General features: G+C 39.4%; 1 protein-coding gene across 6 annotated transcripts in view; it reads left to right on the top strand.

Moving 5' to 3' along the window:
• Positions 1 to 22,182, top strand: part of KCNQ4 (potassium voltage-gated channel subfamily Q member 4) — a 169,260-nt gene that overhangs the window by 111,103 nt on the left and 35,975 nt on the right. For 3 of the 6 annotated variants that reach the window (XM_072136631.1, XM_072136630.1, XM_072136635.1), the window contains exons 6-9: positions 8,305 to 8,415; positions 8,500 to 8,595; positions 16,974 to 17,062; positions 21,679 to 21,819. In XM_072136631.1, the coding sequence (XP_071992732.1) occupies positions 8,305 to 8,415; positions 8,500 to 8,595; positions 16,974 to 17,062; positions 21,679 to 21,819 (437 nt within the window). The remainder of the gene's footprint in view (positions 1 to 8,304; positions 8,416 to 8,499; positions 8,596 to 16,973; positions 17,063 to 21,678; positions 21,820 to 22,182) is intronic. The other 3 variants (XM_072136634.1, XM_072136633.1, XM_072136632.1) reach the window with 1 other exon arrangement.

The raw sequence follows: 22,182 nt of genomic DNA, 5'->3' as shown, positions 1-22,182 counted from the left end.
ATCCCTGCAGCCATGCACATACCCTTCCCCTACGGACATTTGTAACGCATAATCCCTGCCGCCCTGTGCCCTGTATCACCCCTACAGCCATGTGGCCTGTATCACCCCTGCAGCCCTCAGGCCTGTATCACCCCTGGAGCCATCAGGCCTATATCACCCCTGCAGCCATGTGGCCTGTATCACCCCTGCAGCCATCAGCCCTGTATCACCCCTGCAGCCATGTGGCCTATATCATCCCTGGAGCCATCAGGCGGCCTGTATCACCCCTAGGCAAGTTATCAAAATATATTTTTACTTTAAAGCATTATTAATAAAAGAATTGTAAGTTCTTGTGTCCTCAGAATTGCAGTTGCATCAATGCACTGCAGCATATGTGTACAAATTTTAAAGTTAATTTTTTTTTTCTCTAGGACTGGGGAAGATGTAGCAAAGGAGTCCTTTGAGGAGCAGCCGGAGGATCTCTCCACACAGTCACACACACCTCAACCTCAACCATACCACCACCACCAACGATGCGTTGCCGTAAAAGGAAGCAGCCAGCAGCGTCAACTGTTAGCGTTGCTGCAGAGACGGAGGTCCTTGATCAATTGAGGAGGAGGCGTGAAGATTCAGCGCTCCATGGTACAAGACCTTAAGGGAGTGCATGAAGAGGACAAAATGAATTGCAGGGTAGCCATGATGGCTGTCCTGCAGATATTTCAAGGACACCTAAAGACAAGTGCAAGGTGGCTCTTTTTTTGGAGAGACGGCAACAGCTGCTACTGCCAAGCCCACCTCCATCCACCAGATACCCTGTCATGGCCCCTGTCTTCCATGGGCCCTATGAAGGCTCTTCAGCCATGGCTACTCATAGCCAATCATCTGCAGGGCCATACACTATACAGCATTTCGGATTGTATATATTGTTTATATATGTCTATAAATTTGTTTAAAAAAACTGTTTTCCGAGTTTTCTTTCGTTATTCTTCACACCATCCTCTACCATCCTGTATTTTTTAAAATGCTTAACGACCACAAGGTTCAAATACTGCATGCAAAAAAGACAGTTTGGTACAGGGATCAAACAGCAAAGTAGCCTTCCACCCCTCTTTTCCAGTTAACTCTTTAATTCATTTTCTCAGCCATACTTCTATAGGGTTTTTTAAAGGAAAATCACCATCAAAATCAAGCATGGATAAACCAGGTACACTTGCTCAAAAATACAAGCACCTTGATTGTGGTAATCTTCTTATATTTGTTATAATGCCTCCATGTAGGTGTTACCAATACCCCTCCATGCTGTAGTTTTTTTTACAATATCTCACTCACACCTCCTTTACTTGCTCCTTTACTTACTTATTTTTTAAATTTGCAAATGTGCTTGAGGAACTCCAAGCTCCATTAACGACTATGATACCTGGAGCCCGATATGTACATTTGAATTATATCCTAAATATTAGGACCAAAGAAGCTAAAAGAAGAGCAGATACGGCCCCATTTTTAAAACAATTTTTGAAGATTATTACATCCAAATTCAAATGCATACATAACCATACATCCACATTGCTTATTTCTTTGAGAAAAACACATGACAAAGAATTGTGTATAGAATTTTATTAAAAATAAAAAAAAAATTGATGAGGTCTTAGTTTACTCCTTTGACTCATTTTTCAATGTCAGCCAGAAAGCAACTATTCAAAAATGGGTCAAAGAAGTGGTAAGGTCACAAACCGCGTCATGGGGTCACATCTCTTACGAGTCCCTACACTAACTACCAAAACAAAATAGGTTAAAAAAAAAAAAAAAACCCACTAATCTCAAAGTCCAGGGCCTCAACGCCCACTAATAGCACCCATCTGCCAGGGAACAGCACACTCCGAAGAAACTAAGTAGGAGGCAGCTGCTTGCGAACAAACAGTCCAGCCACTCCAGGTCATCCTTGGATAGTGTTCTCCAGGGGAATAGACGCTGTTGGATGTTGTCCCTCCAGATCACCATCTGAAGCACCATCGTAGATCCGAACGAAGTTGTGAAGAATTAACGCAGGCTTGCACTACCTTCTTAACGTTGTTCGGGTCCATCTCAATAGAGCTATGTAGAACCCGCCACTTGCTGCAAAGAATCCCGAAGGCACACTCCACATACCGTCTCGCTCGGGTGAGCCTCCATTCATCCAAACCACGCCGAGGGCATGGTTGCAACACATGATGGGAAAATCCAAAGCCTTCATAAGCGACAATAACAAATGGTGCAGGAAGTCCAGTAGATCTAGGTAGCCATTTAGGCTCTGGCAGGGTGAGCTGGTTGCAGTGAAGCCATTCACCCATTCTGCATCCGCAGAATTTTAATAGGCCCCAATATCAACAATTATAAACTTGTAGTCAACAAAACCACCAAAAAATATTGTTTATAATTGAAGAATTGGGACCCTGATTGAGCTTCTTCACACGTATGTGTTTCCCATCCAGCGCCCCGATGCAATTTGGAAACAGTGCTGAGTCCAGGAAACCATCAGATATCCGGATCAAGTCTTCAGCAGTCGGCACAGGCATCACCGCAGCTCCCATATCACTTCGCAGGTCACCTTCACGATCATTGAAGTGGTGAAAACGCCCAGCAGGAACTCATAATGCAGCAAAGCAAATGAGTTCCCAGTGGCAAGAAACCTAAAAAAAAATACATTTAATATTTAAAGACACAGTTCAACTTGAAATAATGAAATATATATACTTCAAAAAACTTACCGCAGTGTGATGATGAGCCAGTGTCACAGGCCGCCTCATGTTGGTATCGTTAAACCGGAGCCCCGATCGCAGGTCCACCAAAAGACGATCAAATGAAGTCACAGTCATCCGAAAGTAGTTGTGAAACTTGTCCGGATGCTACCGCAGATCAGCGTACAAGTTCATGAAGTGACCCCTGCTAGGCCACTCGGCAACAATGGGATTAACCCAAAATTGCCTAGTCGACTGCAGCTCCTTCTCACGCATTGCAGAACGCGTTTGGAGAAACTGCAGGACAACCCTGTCCAGGAGCAGATCTTCTGTGGGATTGTACGCCATCACAAGAGCCAAGAAGCGCCAGAAAAGTCAGAATGGAGTCTGGGCCGGTCAGGTGACCAAATTTTGGGATGGGCAAGCTTTTGTCATCATTTGTCATTATTTGCTAGCCCACCGTATTTTAGACGGATACGGTGCCATAGGTTGCAATACGTGCGCATACGGCTTTAAAACGGCATGTATATAAGGGCACATATGAAAGAAATATACAGCACGTGAAAATTCACAAGGACATGTGAATGCAGCCTAACCCAGAGAAAAAATACAGAGGGAAGGGCAGCAGGAGAGCAGGACTAGCCGTCTACTTTCTCTGTGTGTCTACTTTCTCTTAGAAGCTACTGGGCCTTAGAGTCGGCCTTTGCCCTCTATCCTCTAGCTCTGCCTTGACCCGGCTGCATGTAATGGTTCAAGGACCCTGGTGGCACACTGTTATAGAGTCATATCAAAGTCTCCATATACTGCACTATTGTAGTATTGTAGTATATGGTATGAGCAATCAGACCCACAAAGTACCCTAGGATGCCTAAAAAGTAGTAAAAAAAATTTGAATCTAAAAATTAAAATCACCTCGCTAGAATTGGTATAAAATTAACAAATAAAATCTGAAACACATTTGGTATCCAAACTTCCAAAAGTCCTGATATATGAAAATCTTAAAACTGTTATTCCCAACAGTTATAACCCCGTTAGAGAATACAGGCAGTCCCCGGGTTACATACAAGATAGGGTCTGGAAGTTTGCTCTTAAGTTGAATTTGTATGTAAATCGGAACTGTATATTTTATCATTGTAATCCCAGACAGAACTTTTTTGGTCTCTGTGACAATTGGATTTTAAAAATGTTGGGTTGTCATAAGAATCAATATTAAATCTAAAACTTCATAACAGACACCTCTGATAACTGTTACAGCTGATCGTTGTAGCCTAGGACTAAAGGACAATTAATTACCAATATCCAGAGGTCCGTTTGTAACTAGGGGTCGTATGTAAGTCGAGTGTTCTTAAGTAGGAGACCGCCTGTATAGCACCCAAATGTCTGAAACACCACTTTTTTCAATACATAAAAAATTTAATAAAAAGTGATCAAAAGGTTGTACAGTTCCCAAAATGATATCCTGTGATCGTACCCATCCAAATAATAAAGTAGAGATATCATTTGTACGCACAGCGCAAGAAGTAAAAACTGTGTCCAAATGTGGCAAATTTTTTTTTCTACAATTACCTTTGGCATTTTTTTCCAGCTTCCCAGTAACTGGCATGGAATATGAAATACTGTCACTAGAAAGGACAATTTGTTAGGCAGAAGACAAGCACATATACATCTCTGTAAATGGAAAAAGTACTATTTTTTACTAAAATTATTTTAGAAAATGGGTAGTGAAAAATGGAAACACAAAAAATGAAAATGGCCTTAACCCCTTAGCGACGTAATACTACATCACATGCCGGGTGCGGGTGCATGGAGAGGGCTCACGGGCTGAACCCTCTCCATAGCTTGTAAGTCTTTGCTGCATATTTCAGCACCGATCGTGGGTGTTTTCCTGCTGATCGCCGCCAGCGGCTTCAAAAAGATGGCGGTGCATGGGCACCACAATCCTTCTGAGGATCGTCGCTCCCCGTGACGTCATCGGGGAGTGGTTATCTGTCGCCACAGAAGCCTCTGGTCTTCCAAAGACCTGAGGCTTCTTCGGGTTAACCCATTCATTAAAATGGGCTATCAGCCCATTGTAATGAATGAGGAGTAAAATCCCCATATACTTCCATACTGTAGTATGGCAGTATATGATAGGATCGTACAGACAACCTAGGGTTAAACCCTAGGGAGTCTAAAAAATTGTAAAAATAAAAAAAAGTTTTAAAAAAATTATAAGTAACCCCTTCACGACATTTGACATACTATTACTGCATGGCGGGAGGTGCGTTCCCGCAAAATGCAGTAATAGTACGTCATGCTTTTAGCGCCGGCTCCAGAACGGAGCCCGCGCCAGAAGCTGCGGGTGTCGGCTGTATATTATAGCCAACACCCGCCTTTAACACCCGCGATCGGAGATTTCTCTGATCACGGGTGTTAACCCCTAACACGTCAGGGGCATTTGACTGTAATCGGACCCCACCCGCGGTGCTTACCGGGGGGTGTAAGTGCCTCCGATCGCAGCCCCGGGACTGCCAGTGATCTCCTTCCGGGGTCTCCTTCCGGGGAGCCGGGTTCTTCCCTTCTGGCAGGACCCGGCTGTGACACACTGAGCATTGTCACATAATACAGTGCAATACATCTGTGAAGAATAGCTTCAAGCTAACACCTGTAAAAGTAAAGAAAAAAAGTTAAAAGCACTAAATCAACACATTTTTTAATAAAAAGAATTAATTAAATAAAGTTAAAGTCCCCTAAACACAAACATTCCCTATACACATCTAATAAAGTAAAAAAACTGAAAATCACCAAAACCCACCACATATTTAGTATCGCCGCGTCCGTAACAATCTTTACAATAAGTCATAAACATTATTGGACCCGTACGGTGAACGCCGTAAAAACAAAACCTGAAAAACTCGCCAAAAATGTAAATTTTCATAAAATCCCTTCACAAAAATGTTCCAAAAAGTGATAAAAAAAAAGTTATGTGCACCAAAATGGTACCACTGAAAACGACATCTCAACACGTAAAAAATAAGCCTTAAACCAGCTTTGTCAACCAAAAAAATATTAAAGTTATATCTCTGAAACGATAGCGATGCAAAAACAAATGAGATTTTCTTTATATTCGTTTTTTCCTGTAAAATTGTAAAATATATAAAAAACTATATAAATGAGGTATCACCGTAATCGCAGTGATCTATAGAATAAAAATATTATAGTATGTTTAGTGTATGGTGTACGACCCCCAAAATATACAAAAAAAAGAAACCCAAAATTGACAATTTTGTTTTCCTCCATACATTAAAGAGTTAATAAAATCTCATCAAAAAGCTACAAGCCCACTAAAATGAAGTATTTGTAAAGTGCATCTCATGTTGCAAAAAATAAGCCCTTATATGTCCAAATTGCCAAAAAATAAAGATTTTGTAGCCATTATAAAGTGCATAATCTGCTCTGAACGGCGCAGCTCCCCCCTCAATGCCCTGGCGTGTGCCCATACAGCAGGTGACCACCACATATGGGGTATTGTTATACGCGGGAGGGATTGGGTATCAAATTTTGTGGAGCATTTTGATATTTTATCCACTGAGAATTTGTACATTTTATGAAAAACACATTAATTTAGTCCAAAAAAATGTAATTTCGAAATTGCATCCGATTTTGTTTCAACCCCTGTAAACCAATTAAAGGGTTAACAAACTTCATAAAAGTTGTTTTACGTACGTTGAGGGGTGTTGTTTCTATAATGGGGTAATTTATGGGGTTTTACTTTTATTTAGGCCTTTCAAAGTGACTTCAAACCTGAGCAGGTCCCTCAATAGCAGGATTTAGCTTTTTTTATGAAAATGTGAAAAATTGCACCTGACGTTCAAAGCCCCATAACATCTTACAAAAATGAGAGTATGCATAAAAAACCACTGAGGTATAAAGTAGACATTTGGTGAATGTTAGTTATTAAATTTTTTGGTGTTATGACTTGTGTGTGGAAAAAGTAGAACATTTTGAATTTCGAAAATTGCCACCAATTACATACCACCAAAATTTTTCAATTAACATGAAGTACAATGTGTCATGAGAAAACAATTTCAAAATCACTTGGATATGTTAAAGCATTACAAAGTTATGACCACTTATAGTGACACAGGGCAGATTTGAAAAAATGGGCCGTGTCAGGAAGGTGAAAAGTGGCTTCGGCGTTAAGGTGTTAAAAAACCTAAAAACTCAAATCACCCCCCTTTCCGTAGAACTGACGTAAATATAAATAAACAGTAGAAATCATAAATACATTAGATTTCGCCGTGTCCGAAAATTCCCGATCTATCAAAATATAAGAACGGTTTTTTACTGCATTTAACCTCGTAAAACCTCGTAGAAAATCGCGCCCAAAGTAAAAAATGGCACTTTTTTGCCATTTAAAAAAGAATTTAAAATTCTATAAAAAGTGATCAAAAAGTCATACAGTCCAAAAAATTATAACATTGTAAACGTCATCCAAAAGCCGCAAAAAAACAACACCTCACAAAGCTCCGTACACCAAAGTATAAAAAAGTTATTAGCGCCAGAAGACGGCAAAATCCCCCCAAAATTTTTTGTACAGGAGATTTTACATTTTTGTATCGAATATTCTTTGTATTCGACCCAAAGAATAAAGTAGACATGTCATTTGGGGCATACAGTGAGATCCGTAAAATCCAAGCCACAAATGCGTTTTTTTACCAATTTCACTGTATTTGGAATTTTTTTCCCGCTTCCCAGTACACGCCATGGAATATTGAATACCACCATTTTGAATTGTAATTTGTTACGCAGAAAATAAGCCATAACACAGCTCTGTACGTGGAAAAATAAAAAAGTTATAGATTTTTGAAGGTGGGGAGTGAAAAATGAAAATGCAAAAACGAAAAAGGGCTGCAGCGATAGGGGTTAAGGAGTTCCTCTACCACAATAAAAAGCTTCAATGAAATTTTAAGTACAGACAAATGTGACCAGACAATTATTAAATAGAAGAATACCAAATGCAGTAAACCAGGTCATGGGAATTAGTTGATATATCTGCTAAAACAAGATATAAAACATTTAAAGATACACTTGCAAGAGTAAATGGAACAGACCTGTCTGTCCCAGATGAAATGCAGGTGCAGAGCTGCTGATGTGATGTGTTCCCAAAATGCAGTCACAACATTTGCAGAACACATCTGTTACAGAAACATTTAGGTCTAGTAATAAAGAGTTTGAGGTGATCCATTTCCTTTATGTTAACACTGGAACCTCCACTAACCAGTAGAGTAAAGAGCCTTGAAGCCTTGTGGTACTATCTGGCAACTCAACTACACCTTCTACTGCTAAAATAATCAGGGCTGCCCTGCAAAAGTGTAATGTCGTTTGGCCATAATGTACAGGATTGCAGAATTCAGATCTACAGGCAATATTTCTTGGGTCTCCCGCATGTTTTTGTGCTGCTCCTGAAAATGTCTGATCATACCATAAATTAATCCTATTTAAATAAGGTTAAATCAATTGGGGCAATAAGAGTTTCTCTACTAGATTTAGATGACAGAAGAAAGATTATGCCTAAAGTGTCCCTTTGACAGTTATATTCTGGTGTATTTAAATCTCCTTATTTTGGCAGATTACACTTACCACCATTGGTTATGGTGATAAGACACCTCGTACATGGCTTGGAAGAGTCCTGGCTGCAGGATTTGCTCTTCTTGGCATCTCCTTTTTCGCACTTCCAGCGGTGAGTTTCCTATGTAAAATAGCCAAATAGTCAAAATCAGCCTTTTGTATGCTTATTAAAAAGAAACGTGTTTTCATTCAACAGGGTATTCTGGGCTCTGGTTTTGCCCTAAAAGTTCAAGAACAACATAGACAGAAGCATTTTGAGAAGCGTCGGACTCCAGCAGCCAACCTTATACAGGTATCAGATATAGGAGATTGAAAGCAGTGGTGTAAGATCTTGTAAGTCCCATTAAGTGCCAAATGTCAGTATGATAATATGTCTGAAATTATCATCTTCTTTATTTAACCCTTTCAAGACCAAGACCTAATTTCACCTTTTGGAGTGAAACATTGATAAATTAACATTTTTTTACTTAACAATGCGATGTACCTTTGCATCAAATGTAGGTTAAAGGGGTATTCCCATCCTCAAAAGATTGACCAAAGTATGAAAAAGTTATTATTATCAGAATAGGGCGAAGATAAGAATTTTCTTCTTATACAAAAGGTTTAATTTTTTTAAAATCTATTCAAACCTTATATACATTTAGTATCCTTGTAATAGCACCCAACCCAAAGAATAAAGTAGAGATGTCATTTGGAGCACACAGTGAATGCCAAACAAACGAATCCCATAGGAATATGGTGCAAATCCATTATCTTTTCAATTTCACCGCATTTGCAATTTATTTTCAGCTTCCCTGTACACTACATGGAAAATAAAGTTACTAGGAAGTACAATTTCTTACACGGGAAATAAGCCCTCAGGTATCTCTATACACTGAAAAATAAAAACCCTACAGATTTTTGAAGTTGGAGAGCAAAAAACTAAATTGTAAAATGGAAAAGGCCCATTGGCAGTAAGTGGTTCAACTAAATAATGGTATTAGGCTTTTATCCAGACAAAGTTAGTATATTTTTATTTTTTAGTTCTTTGACAATGCAGATCCTTAGAGATCAGACTGAATTTTAGGCCTGGGAGTATAGCATAGACTCCCATCTGTCATATCAACTGATCAAATCCAAGATGGCAGCATGCATTCCAGGATTTAAATGCCTCTGTCAGCTTTGAGGGATAACACCTGCAATAGGTGCCATCAATATGCAACAAACACCGACCCTGTATGGAGAGGGCTCTGTTCTTGAGCCCTCTCCATGCCCTCTCAATCCCCTAGACTGCTGGAAACGTGGGCCAATAATTTGTTAATTATTAAAAAATTCATTTAATATGATATCCCTATGCAGTAGAATCTGCTGTTATATTGTGAACTATGCCCATGTTATAGTTAATTGGGACAAAGATCTACAGATTGGAGGAGGATTAATAGCTAAATAATCATTATTTTTATTGTTAATTAATCATCATTAAAGAAAACCCATCATGCAAAATAACCCCCCTAAACTAAATATATTTTCATAAAGTGCCATTAGAGAGCATTGCCTCTATCCCTTCATTGCCCCTCTACATGCCTGTAAACCTAAGCAATGAGGTCCTAAAGCTGTATGTAAATGACCTGTGAAATGTCCAATGAAGCATTAGCATATTCAAGCTGTCCACTCTATTCATGAGTGGGAGGCACAGCCACACCCCCTGTGCATGACTGACAGCCTGTATAATGATGTGAGGCTGTATAATGATGTGCTTCCTGGTGCTGGTGGCCACGCCCCCTGCAGCCTGTGTGTGCATGTGTGTGTGTGTGTGTTTAGGAGAGATACAGCAGCTCCAGGCAGCCTGTGTGTGTGTATAGGAGAGATACAGCAGCTCCAGGCTGCAGCCATGTTATAGCAGAACATGTCAGATTCATGTGTAGCTGATGTCTGTCTCTCTCACCTGTATATTAGGAGGATGCAGCATGTCAGCAGATACAGTACACACACTAGCCATGCTTTACTATACATTACACACAGACCTGAGCAGGGGGAGGAGAGGGGAGGGGTAACAGGGGTGACATCACTGCCTCTGACCATGTGACCAGCCTCATTTACATAATAAAGAATAGATGATTTTACAATGAATAATGTATGAAATGACTAGATAAAGGCAGGGATGGGATCCTTGTGATCTGCTCCAACAGGTAGAGGTGACAGGACAAGTAACACAGACCTGATGACAGGTGTCCTTTAAGTACATGTAGCAGTCCAGTAGGTCCTGTTGTGTCACAGATCAGTTTTTACAAAATCATGCTTCCACTATACCTTTGTTTTTCGCTCCTTACTATATTTCATTCTAACCCATCTGCATAGAAAAAGAAATCTATTGTTCATGATGGGAAAATCCAATGGTTCATTGTTGCGGTGTATTTTACCATTTTAATTAGTAGCTTATATATTTGCTTATAAAGTATAGCTTTGTGTATATTATTCTAAGTGGCTCTGCTCTGTTTGCATACATCCTTGTCCTTGTGAGTGAATTTTCTCTGCTCTGCCATAATATTTAGGGGAGAGTAGAGTGTTGCTATGGAAGGTATTTATTTTCCTATCAAAATAAAAGGGCCAGGTCTTCCCCCTCCCCAATCCCTGGCAGCAGATGGTTTATAAATGTTAAGCTCTCTGTGTATGGAGGGTGTTAAGCTTTGAGGTGGGGGAGCTCTGTAAAGGCTGCAGACTGTCAAACCCAGAGGCAGAATAGAGAGGGAACTTAGGATCCTGACACTAACACAAAGCAGATTCTCACCTATTAGTGGAAAATAGTGTGATATGGTGAATAATATGTGCATTACAGCTCTTCACAAAGTATGCAGTCTTTATTGCTGAGATGAGAAGAAGTACAGACAGAATAGAATATTGTGTAACAGGAACAATATGTACAACATTCTTAATCTTTTTTTTAATTACCGTATATTCCGGCGTATAAGACGACCTGGTGTATAAGACGACCCCCCTACTTTCCTGTTTAAAATATAGAGTTTAAGATATATTCGCCGTATAAGACTACCCCTTTTCCAACGCATACAAAACACTGGTAAAAAAAAAAACAGATTTGAATTTAACATGGTCCTTTTTTTATATATAGCAGGAAAACTGTCGCTCATAAACATAAGGCATACAACAACAACATTACCATCGTCCATTTTACTGTAAATGTTACCATACTGTACCTTAAATTTTTATTTTATTAAATATTCCATGCCATGTACTCAGAAGCGGGGAAAAAATTCCAAATGCAATGAAAATGGTGAAAAAAACGCATTTGCGCCATTTTCTTGTGGGCTTGGATTTTACGTCTTTCACTGAGCGCCCCAAATGACATGTCTACTTTATTCTTTGGGTCGGTACGATTAAGGGGATACCAAATTTGTATAGGTTTTATAATGTTTTCATACATTTACAAAAATGAAAACCTCCTGTCCAAAAATTTTTTTTTGATTTTGCCAAATTCTCGCGCTAATAACTTTTTTATACTTTGGTGTACGGAGTAGTGGGTGGTGTCATTTTTTTGCAAAATTTGATAATATTTTCAATTATATCATTTTTAGGACTGTACGACCTTTTGATCACTTTTTATAGTTTATTTTTTATTTTTCAAAATAGCAAAAAAGTGCCATTTTCGACTTTGGGCGCTATTTTCCGTTACGGGGTTAAACGCATTGAAAAACCGTTATCATATTTTGATAGATCGGGCATTTTCGGACGCGTCGATACCTGATGTGTTTATGATTTTTACTGTTTATTTATATTTATGTCAGTTCTAGGGAAAGGGGGTGATTTGAAATTTTAGGTTTTTTTAATATAATTTTTTTTTAAAACTTTTTTTAAATTTTTATTTAAACTATTTTTCAGACTCACTAGGGTACTTTAACCCTAGGTTGTCTGATCGATCCTATCATATACTGCCATACTAGAGTATGGCAGTATATGGGGATTTTCCTCCTCATTCATTTCAAAACGAAATAGCCTCGGGTCTTCAGAAGACCCGAGGCTACCATGGAGACGGATCGCCGCCCCTGATGACATCACGGGGAGCGGCGATCCCAGGTAAGATGGCGGTGCCCATGCGCCGCTATCTTTTTGAGGCTGCCGGCAGCTTTACCGGCAGCCATCGCTGTGAAAACACCCTAGCAATATGCAGCAAAGACTTACCGGCTATGGAGAGGGCTCAGCCCGTGAGCCCTCTCCATGCAGTGCGACCCGACCGCCGCCGTGAATACACGGCGGGAGGTCGGGATTACCGGCGTATAAGACGACCCCAGAGAAGATTTTTCTGTCTTCAAAAGTCGTCTTATACGCCGGAATATACGGTAGTTGTCTTTAGAAATCAGGGAACAAATCTTAAAGAGAACCTGTCACCAGGTTCTACCCCACTAAACTACTAGCACCCTCAGGAAGGGTATGAAATGTCTTTTCTAGAATTTCATCTTTTATATGAAATCATACCTGTTTATCTATAAAAAAATGTCTTCCAAAATCAGGCAAGTATGACTCTTCTCACCACATTTTCGCATGAGATGAGTCATGTTTACTAGTTACAGTCATAATGTTAATTCAGAAGCCCCTATCTTCTGTTCTTAAGTACCTAGAAACATGCATTTGTCATATTAAAGATAAGAAGGTACTCTTTCAGATCACATTAGACTTTTGGCTTTGTGAGCTACAGAACCAGAGATAAAAGCAGCTAAAGACATATTGGTAAATGCAAGCTGCAGACGATTATTTACTTCCCACCTATTTTCACATCAAAAAAGGAATTCTAATTTCACTAATCCCAGTTGACGTCAAACCCCTGTGTTGGTGAGGTGGCTCATGGGAGTCATCGTGGAGAGGTCCAAAGCTATCACTTTACGCAGGTTGCTCCTGAACCTGCAGATGCAACCTCAGAATGTTGGGAGAAAGGTGGTGTTCTCTCTTGACGCGGCGAAAGCATTTCATAGTGTCAAGTGTAAATACCTATGGGTGGTCCTGGAAAGTATGGGCCTAGAGCCCAATTTCAGGAAATGGGTCAGGATCCTTTGCACCATCCCTTCAGCCAGAATTCGAACTAATGGTATACTCTCCTAACCCTTTGACGTACATAGGGAAACTAGGCAGGGGTGCCCACTTTCACCCCTGATATTTGCCCTGGCGGTGGAACCGCTAGCTCAGATGATTAGGGAAAACCACAAAAGACACATTCCCTGTTAACTTCCTCATAGCCCAGAAAGGAAGTACTAGCGGGTTAATCTCGTTATTATATACCCACTTGATTGATGCCTACTTTAAATGATTCCCAATATTGAGCAAGCAGAAGTGGGAGGATGACTTAGGGACAATAACAGACGAACAGTGGGAGTATATTCTTTCATCTGTCCTCAAGATGTTAACCAGTGAGGCCCTGAGGTCATCGCAGCTCTTTCTTTTACACAGGGTATATAGAACCCCATCCTTCCTGTGTCGGATAGAAGTTAGAGCTGATTATGTCTGTCCTAGGTTTCCCCTGGGTTCCGGCTGATCATCTGCACATGTTCTGTACTTCTGTATCTCTGGGTAGATTCTGGAACAGAGTTTTAACTTACATAGGAGGTATATACCAGGTTATGATACCATCTACCCGCTGCATTGTCTTCTGGGGTATCTGGAGGAGCTGCCAGTGACTAACTGGGCCAGAACGGTCTCTATATATTTCCTTGCCTTGTACCAGGCAAGGAAAATGATAGCCCAAAGGTGGCTGAGTCCAGACCCGGTGCTGCTGCACTTGCACAGAGCTCTGTTACTGCCAGGGACGGGGAGTAACTTTAAAAACACGAGCGGGGCGGAGGATATGAAGCGGCTACTGGGGTCGTGGAGTCGCATTCGCCCCTGGAGTTGTCTCAGGCTACTCCACGCCCCTAGTAACCTCTGAAGCTAATTTGCATATTCAGCGCTTAAAGTTTAATGTTTATTTCTCCAGCAGCTGCATCCAGGATTAAGCTGAAAATGGGATGCATGAATGTTACCAATATGTATTATACTGTATTTCTAACTGTGACCAGTATTGTTTTATTCTTTTTTACTATTTCTGACATTGACTGTTCAGTGTAATGTATATGTTTTACATCTTCTCAATAAAAAAGTTTTAAAAAATGGCTCAGAAAGGTATAGAAAACAATAGTATGCTCTGACATGCGCAAAACACATGTTTCTATGACAGGAGATCATCATTGTCACAGGAAGTATAGACACTGTACACCAACATTTTTTTGTTAATAAATGTGATTTTTTGTTAAAATGTATGCAGTAAAGTAAAAATGAATTGTGGTGCAACATATTCATAGATCTAAAATGAATTTGGTGTAGACTATACGTAGAATTTTGTGATACTAAATCTCGTAGCCCATATTAGCAGGGTTTTTTTCTAAAATACCAGCGTGGGAAAGAATTTTTTTTCACTACTCCAAACCCAGGAGCTCGTGGTTTACTAATCTTACATACAGCTGGTCATATTTCTAATTTAGGCTGATAAGATGTTATGTTTTTAGACCCTGATTTCAGGCTTGCATCTCTAAATCAGGTTATCAGTTTAGCCGCTATTTCTTTTATGACACTTGCATGGAAAATTACAGTTCACAGCCAAATATGCTAGTGACAAGTCCATAGATTAAGCAGCCTTGCTTGCTGGAACTAAATTCTTTTATAAAAGCCTGCCTCACCATTTTAGGGGAAAAGTCCCTAGACTCTTAGAACTGCTGAATAAGAGGAAACATTGATTCTCTTTCTGTCATATTGTATTGCAATATCAAGACCAAAAATTCTAGCAAAGTCACATTTCCATTGAAATAAAAGCAGTTTCAGCATTATCCAATACAATTTGTCACAACAGTGTTCAACACCATTCATCCTATTAATATCACTTACATTTAGTTCCAATGTAAATGTTCTAAGTTGTATAATTATTGTACAGTTCATAAATGAGGGATACATGAAGAGGTGAGAAACATACTAATGGATTAATAATCATGAGCTATTAGTGAGATCCTAATGCACATGAATATTACCATGGAAAGTTTTGGATGTTATAAATTATTAGCAAAGCAGTATAAGGAGTATAAGGGACACATGTATCATGAGCCTGGGATAGTATTCCTGCTTTTTTTTCTTGCTTTTCTGCAGGTCAGATGTATCTTAGATTGTATCTTAAATTATGGATTTCTTAAGTTAAATTGCAACTACCATATACACTTGAGTATAAACCGAGTTTTTAATTCTTATACTGGTGTATATAAAAAAATAAACTGAGTACTCACCATTCCAACTCCCTGGATAGGTCCTCTTCTTACTTCATGTGCTCCTGCAGACATCATAGGTTGTGCGCATTAAGTAAGAAGAGGACCTGCCCGCGTTGGAAAGGCGAGTACTCAGTTTATTTTTTTTATGTGCTCGGCATACTGGGGACTGGCAGGCTATATTCTCTAGGGGGCTGGTTGGTTATATACTAAAAGGGGGCTGGCATGCAATATACTAAATGGGGATGGGGATATATGAAGGGTGCATTTCCCAGCCTAGGCTTCTATTCAAGTCAATAGGTTTTCCTAGTTTTTGGTGGTAAAATTAGGTGCCTTGGCTTATACTCAGGTCGGCTTATACTCAAGTATATACGGTATTTCTTAAAAAAAGCAAAATGCTGCAATCTACTACAGGCAGTTTCTTATACATGGTGAGGACCAAGTGTATTTGGCGCTACAATCTATGACTTTTGTGCAAAATTTACAAATAAACATTTGAAATGAAGTGGTAACTTAGGGAACACTGGAGAAAACTTGACTATGGTGACATTTAAAAGGACACTCAGTATCCACTGGTCGGATGACAAAAAATCTTCTAATTCTGACAGCAAGCTGATTGATAGGGATGTTTTTATTTTTTAAAGATTAGCAATGATGAAAACAAATATGCATTTCGCCTGAACCGGGTCCGTAATCAGTTCATACAAAGTTACTGGCAATACAAACGTTTAAATGTAAACTGGAGTGAAAAACAGGAGTAGGTGGGAGGGGCACTTTGTGATGTCAACATTGCTGATGTCATTATGATTGACAGCAATGTTGAATTATATGCAAAACAATTGGTTTATACATGAGAATAAATCTTTTAAGATCTTATGAGATATAAATACATGTACAGCTTCTGTATAAATTTCTTTTAAATATATAAACAATATATATACAGTACATGTATACAGTATTGTTGTATTGGCAGAACCTGTCTATAGCAGTGACCGAAACTTTATGAGACTAGCGAAGGTGAATTTAATTAGTATACCAATAGCAGCTAGCAGTGGCAATTATTATGATGATATTAGTATCTGTATATCATGTGTATCGGTATGTTGCTTTCTTCTTTCTGCTATTACTAAACAATGGACCTCAATATAGAATAAGATATAGAGAATATGGCATACCTGACATCTTAATGGAGTATGGTTTCTGGCATCTCATTTAACCCTTTGGGTTTCGATGTGCCCAGCTTGTAAATCCAATATATTTCCCTCTTTTTGAGAGCATCACCACTATACCCCCAAATGTTGCAAAAAAGAAAGATAAATTATACATGTGCCCCTATGTATTTTGTGCAATTTTGCATGATCCCAATTTATTTGCAATGACAAAACCATACATTGTCTTTTAGGCTGCTTGGCGTCTGTACTCAACAGATGTGAGTCGTTCTTACCTCACAGCTACATGGTATTACTATGACAGTATCCTGCCATCTTTCAGGTGAGTTGTATAAGACCATTCTTGTGAAGTGTCAGGGTTATGTATATGTACTTACGTCAGTGTCTATAATACAACTGCAGAAGTTTGTTTTTACACAAATGAAAGGTCTTCAGTTGTCTTTAACAATTACTTGAACAGGATGTTTCACAGGAAGAAAAGACAACCCTTCCTCTTCTATATCATAGCACTGCAAGTTGTTTTCTAAACTGTTTACAGGACTATGTAAACTACACGCTGCTGTAAGATGGGTATCAAAACACATACTTCCGGTAAGTAAACAGTAAAAAAAATGTGATGGTCTGTGGTGGAGGATGACTGCCAGTATAAGAACTTTGAATCTTTATGTGCAATTTATTTAAGAAGCTAGCATACAGTTACCGTATATCACAGTAAGCCTTCCAACAACATTGCTTCCATTTATCCTACTTATGCCAGTTAGTTTGAAATAGATCCCAACTTGTCTTCTCGATTTATAACAATGTCCATCAGACCTATGTATTTTAACAACACAAATTACCTTTCTGGCATCAAAAAACATTAAAAAAGCTATGCGAAGGGGAGCCTCTATACTCAGTATGGCCCCCAATAATGTTTGGTTCCAGTTTTGAAATATCATTTTCTATTTATTGTGACCTCAGTATCACCCCTCCACAAAGCATAAAAAATTTTTATGTACTGGCAAACTACAAACCAGTGAATGAGGCAAACATTATATTCACTACATATGATAATTTATCATGGATTATCTTTTACAAGTCAAATGATGTCCTGCTATGTAGTGAGTGCCTACAATATCTGGTGATACGAATTAGTTTCAAAGGGTATGTTTCTATGGGTATGTGACCTAGATTATACACAAGTTTAAATAATTTTACTGTAAAAGTCTTTCCCCTTTGGTTGCATGTAGAGTAAATAAAATACTAAACAGCTTAGCACAAGAGCAACCCCATGAAATGCTATTTAAAATGGTCCCCAAATATTTGCACTTAGGACCACAGCTCAGCACATTAGACCTCTGTATATGCTGAAAGCTGAGTCTATGTCTTAGTATTGTAAACTCATCTGACAGCACAGTCCTTAAGACCATCGAGTGTTTGAGGGAGAACAGTAAGAGGTGCTAACATCTAATTTCCTAAAAGATAATCAATTTTCATTATTTTCAGCTCCCAAATAGTAGCTGTGGTGAATGTGGTATAAATGTAAGAGGATTCCTGGTGGGAGAATGCCCAGCATGTCATGTGTCCTATGCAGAACCACCAGGGGTGTCTTACTGCATACAGATTTCTATAGCTCTTATTGTTTGCAATAATTGCTGTATAAATCTCTATGCAATTAGCAAAATCTCAGAGCATATACTGCTGCTATGTAGAAATATAGTTGAACTCATCAGCACCGATTTTTTGATACATTAATTGGTATCTTGGACATTATAGTTGTTTTCTGGGAACTACGAAAATGCAGCCTTGTGCAGAGAATAGGCTGAAATAGAAAAAACAAACAAAAAACAACCTATACTCACCTCATTAACCCATCAATATTCCATCACTGGGGATTCGGTAATCTCACTGCTCTCTGGTCACTTCTTGCAGTAAATATACACAATACATCATTAAAAAATAGAAAATTGAAAATATAAAAAAAGATGCCAGAATCCCCTTAAAAAGGATGGCTTTAGTAGGTGAAACATAAGCACTACATATTGACCCATGCAGGGACACATGACATGAGATACCCCTGTGTGGGTTGACACTTCAGGATTTTATTGTTCTGTGTGTCCTTAAAAGTCATCCATTTTTTAGCAGATTCTAGCAACTATATCCCACTTAACCGTTGGGTGTATCATTTCTAGTAGCAAAGGAAATCTACCAACAATTATTGATTATCATTAATTGGGTTTATCACAAACTGTGAACAGGTGCTTAATTACGTATACAAAATATATCTATTTATACCAGAAATATTCTGACCCTTTAATAAATATATCCCACGTGAATCTTATGTCATCCAATCTTGGGCCATGATTAAAGGAAATCTACCATCAAAATCCAGGGCACTTACCCATAGATCCAGGTACTTTGATTGCGGTAATCATCTTATATTAATAATAATTCCTTTATTTATATAGCGCACACAGCTTGCCAAACTGGACCCTGTCCCCAACCTACCAGTATATTTGGAGTGTGGGAGGAAACAGGAGGAAACTCACGCAAACATTGAGAGAACATACAAACTCTTTGCTGATGTTGACCCTGGGACATGAACTGCAAGGCTGTAATGCTAACCACTAAGCCACCATGGTGTTATCTATGGCCTTCCTCTTTCTAAATAAACGTTTAAAATTATGCTAATGAGCCAGAAAAGGTCTGTCTCCATTTCCTCTGCTACCTTGGCACTTTCCCTTCCCTCTTCATGCTGCACTCGCACACAGTGAGAGGAGGAAATGCTCCTGTAGTGTAATTAGCCTGTGAAGCTACAGCTCGGAGAGGTTCTGTTAACGCCCCCAGAGCACTTCTGGCTCATTTGCATAATTTAAAAGTTATCTTTAAAACAAAGGAGGCAATGGATTACCATAGTCACTGTATCTGGATCTATGAGTTAGTGTCCCTGGTTTATCATGCTTGATTTCGATGGTAGATTTCCTTGAAAGTCTGTTCCTTCTCTGGGCATTCATATTTAATTAAATTAATCTGCTGTATCTATACATTTCTTCAGTTACATGTTTAAAATTTACCTGAGTGAAGAACATTTCCCATAAATCTAGCCATATTGCCCCTTAGAAACAAGATGGCCTTGGATAAGGCCAACTCCACATTTTGACAGTGGCGACTGTCTATGCAGGGCCAGTTATAGGGGTGAGGAGGAGGCCTCCACCATCCTGCCTACCCCATCTCCTGCCACATATAGCACAAGGCGTCAAATACTCCTACTACTATCCTAGCTGCTTGTCTGCCCAGCGTGAGGAGGTGAAGCCAAAAGGCAAACGTGTGGAACTATGTGAGTGGAGGCCTTGTATGCTTTGTGAGCATTACCCTGTACTTAAAAGGTTTTACCAAGATCAAATAGAAATGGGACCAAAGCATTGAATGATACAAAATCACAATGAGAGCATTCATTAAAAGCATGCCAAGTTCATTTAGTAAAATAGGATGAACTTTTTGAACTGAGATTTTCTTGTCATGTATTTACAAATCATTATTTCCAAATTGCAGCTTCTTCTACTTTCAGAGTTGTGACTTTGGGAGGTTCCCTAACACTGGTTACATGGTATCTGATGTCCGTTTATATCTCCCATGCACAAGCACTCTACTCCACCCTACCTTCTACCTTCACTTTAGGACGGTGTTGGCCATCTGAGTTTTATATAGATTTTAGTAACAGATAAGCATTGAACGGCAATCTATGTAAAATGCCTGCAACAAAAGGTTTTCCTTATCCCATCCTAGAAAACATATTTACATATTTCCCAGAAACCCCCAGTAGAGCACCAATGGCTGTAAGACTCCACATGCCTGCAAGGCAGTTTTAAATGGCAAAGGAGAGCTCTTATTTACCGACCCTGGAACAAAGGGTAGATTTTTAATACACCCCTATTGGTAAAATATTAGTCTCTTTATAAATACAAAAAGGAAAATATGATGCCAAAGGTGTGCAGCCCCACCACTGTCACTTCTGTGCTCCCACCACAGTTACTTGATCGGTACTGCATTGGCAATGGAGCAGGACAAGATTTAACATTTAAGATTTAAAAATTAAATAAAAGTGTGGCAAAGGCAGGAGATTCTATAAAACAAATACAGAAGTTGTACTTTCCGTACAACTTCTGTATTTGTTTTATAGAATCTCCTACCTTTGCCACACTTTTATTTAATTTTGCACAACCGCTTTAAAAGTGGCCATTATTGTCCTTTATTATCTGTATTCTAAACATGGGTGCATCTTTTAGCCAGGTGTATTAAAAGCTCTACATAAATAAATAAAGCAAGGACTCTGACATATGTGGGGCCAATAATTTTAGTACCCCTTGCAAATGCATAGAAGTCTTATATGCTTATTTTTTTTAACATGTTAGTGTTTTGAGATTCCAGTTTTTTGGTGTTTTCACACTTGCCTCCAACCAAAGCAGTACCTAATATGCTAGTATATTAGGTACTGCTTTGGTCGGAGGCAAGTGTAAAAACACCAAAAAACTGGAATCTCAAAACAGTGCACAATGGGGCACATTTACTAAGAGTAGTGCAAACTGCACTAAAAGTGGGTTTGCCTGTGTATAATGCAGAGTTCACAAGATTCATGAAGGACATGCACCAGAAATCATGACTCCGGCGCTCCCTGCACTGGCCCGACAGAGTTCTCTCTTAACATAGGGCTTGCTAAGCACTTATGTGTGACTTTGCATGATAAATCTGGTGCTCGGCCGGAATGAGCTCCGGAACGCCTCCTAATTTGTGTTGCCTAGTGCAGCGTGCCCCACAAAGTCTTGGCGCACGGCCCTTAGTAAATGTGGGCCAATGTATCTGAAAAACAAATGCCATAGAGAGGCACTATTGTAAGAGTATGACTCCATTCCTCTCCTCCTTCAAATGTGTAATCTGCTATTGTATATTTGACCCCTTCAGAGAGCTGCTTCTTTTGTTTGATACGTGGCATCGAACCCGTACCCGAAATGGAGGGGTTAGGCACTGTCAGGGGTCTCCTCGATATCACCCAGTCTCCCCTGCTCTGAAATCTGCAGCACCCCCTTTCTGTGCTGGGGAAAGGTAGGGGCCCCTGCCACTGTTACCAAGCCTAGTGTTCGTCAAAGTGTCTGCCAGGGCAGAGGGGCCTGCAACAGGGCAGGGCAATGCATGTGTTTGCGAAGTATGCGTGTTGTATGAGTGCCATCTAAATTAGCCATTCAATTTTTGGACCTACTCAAATTATATATTCTTATAATTTTGTAAATTATATATTCGCTCAACTAAATTGTAGTACTGAATATATTGTGTCCTCCTGTACAAGCACAGTATGTCATCATACATGACGTGGACAACTCAACACCATAGTCATTACCACCATTCCCAGGTTCTCTGATTAATGTAAATGCCTCTATTTACATTTTTGATGGCTTATTTTCTCCCTAC

The sequence above is a fragment of the Engystomops pustulosus genome, chromosome 2, assembly GCF_040894005.1.
Source record: "Engystomops pustulosus chromosome 2, aEngPut4.maternal, whole genome shotgun sequence".
In the NCBI taxonomy this organism is placed as follows: domain Eukaryota; kingdom Metazoa; phylum Chordata; class Amphibia; order Anura; family Leptodactylidae; genus Engystomops; species Engystomops pustulosus.
Note: the sequence above shows the minus strand (reverse complement) of the source record. Positions and strands in the feature narration are given on the sequence as shown.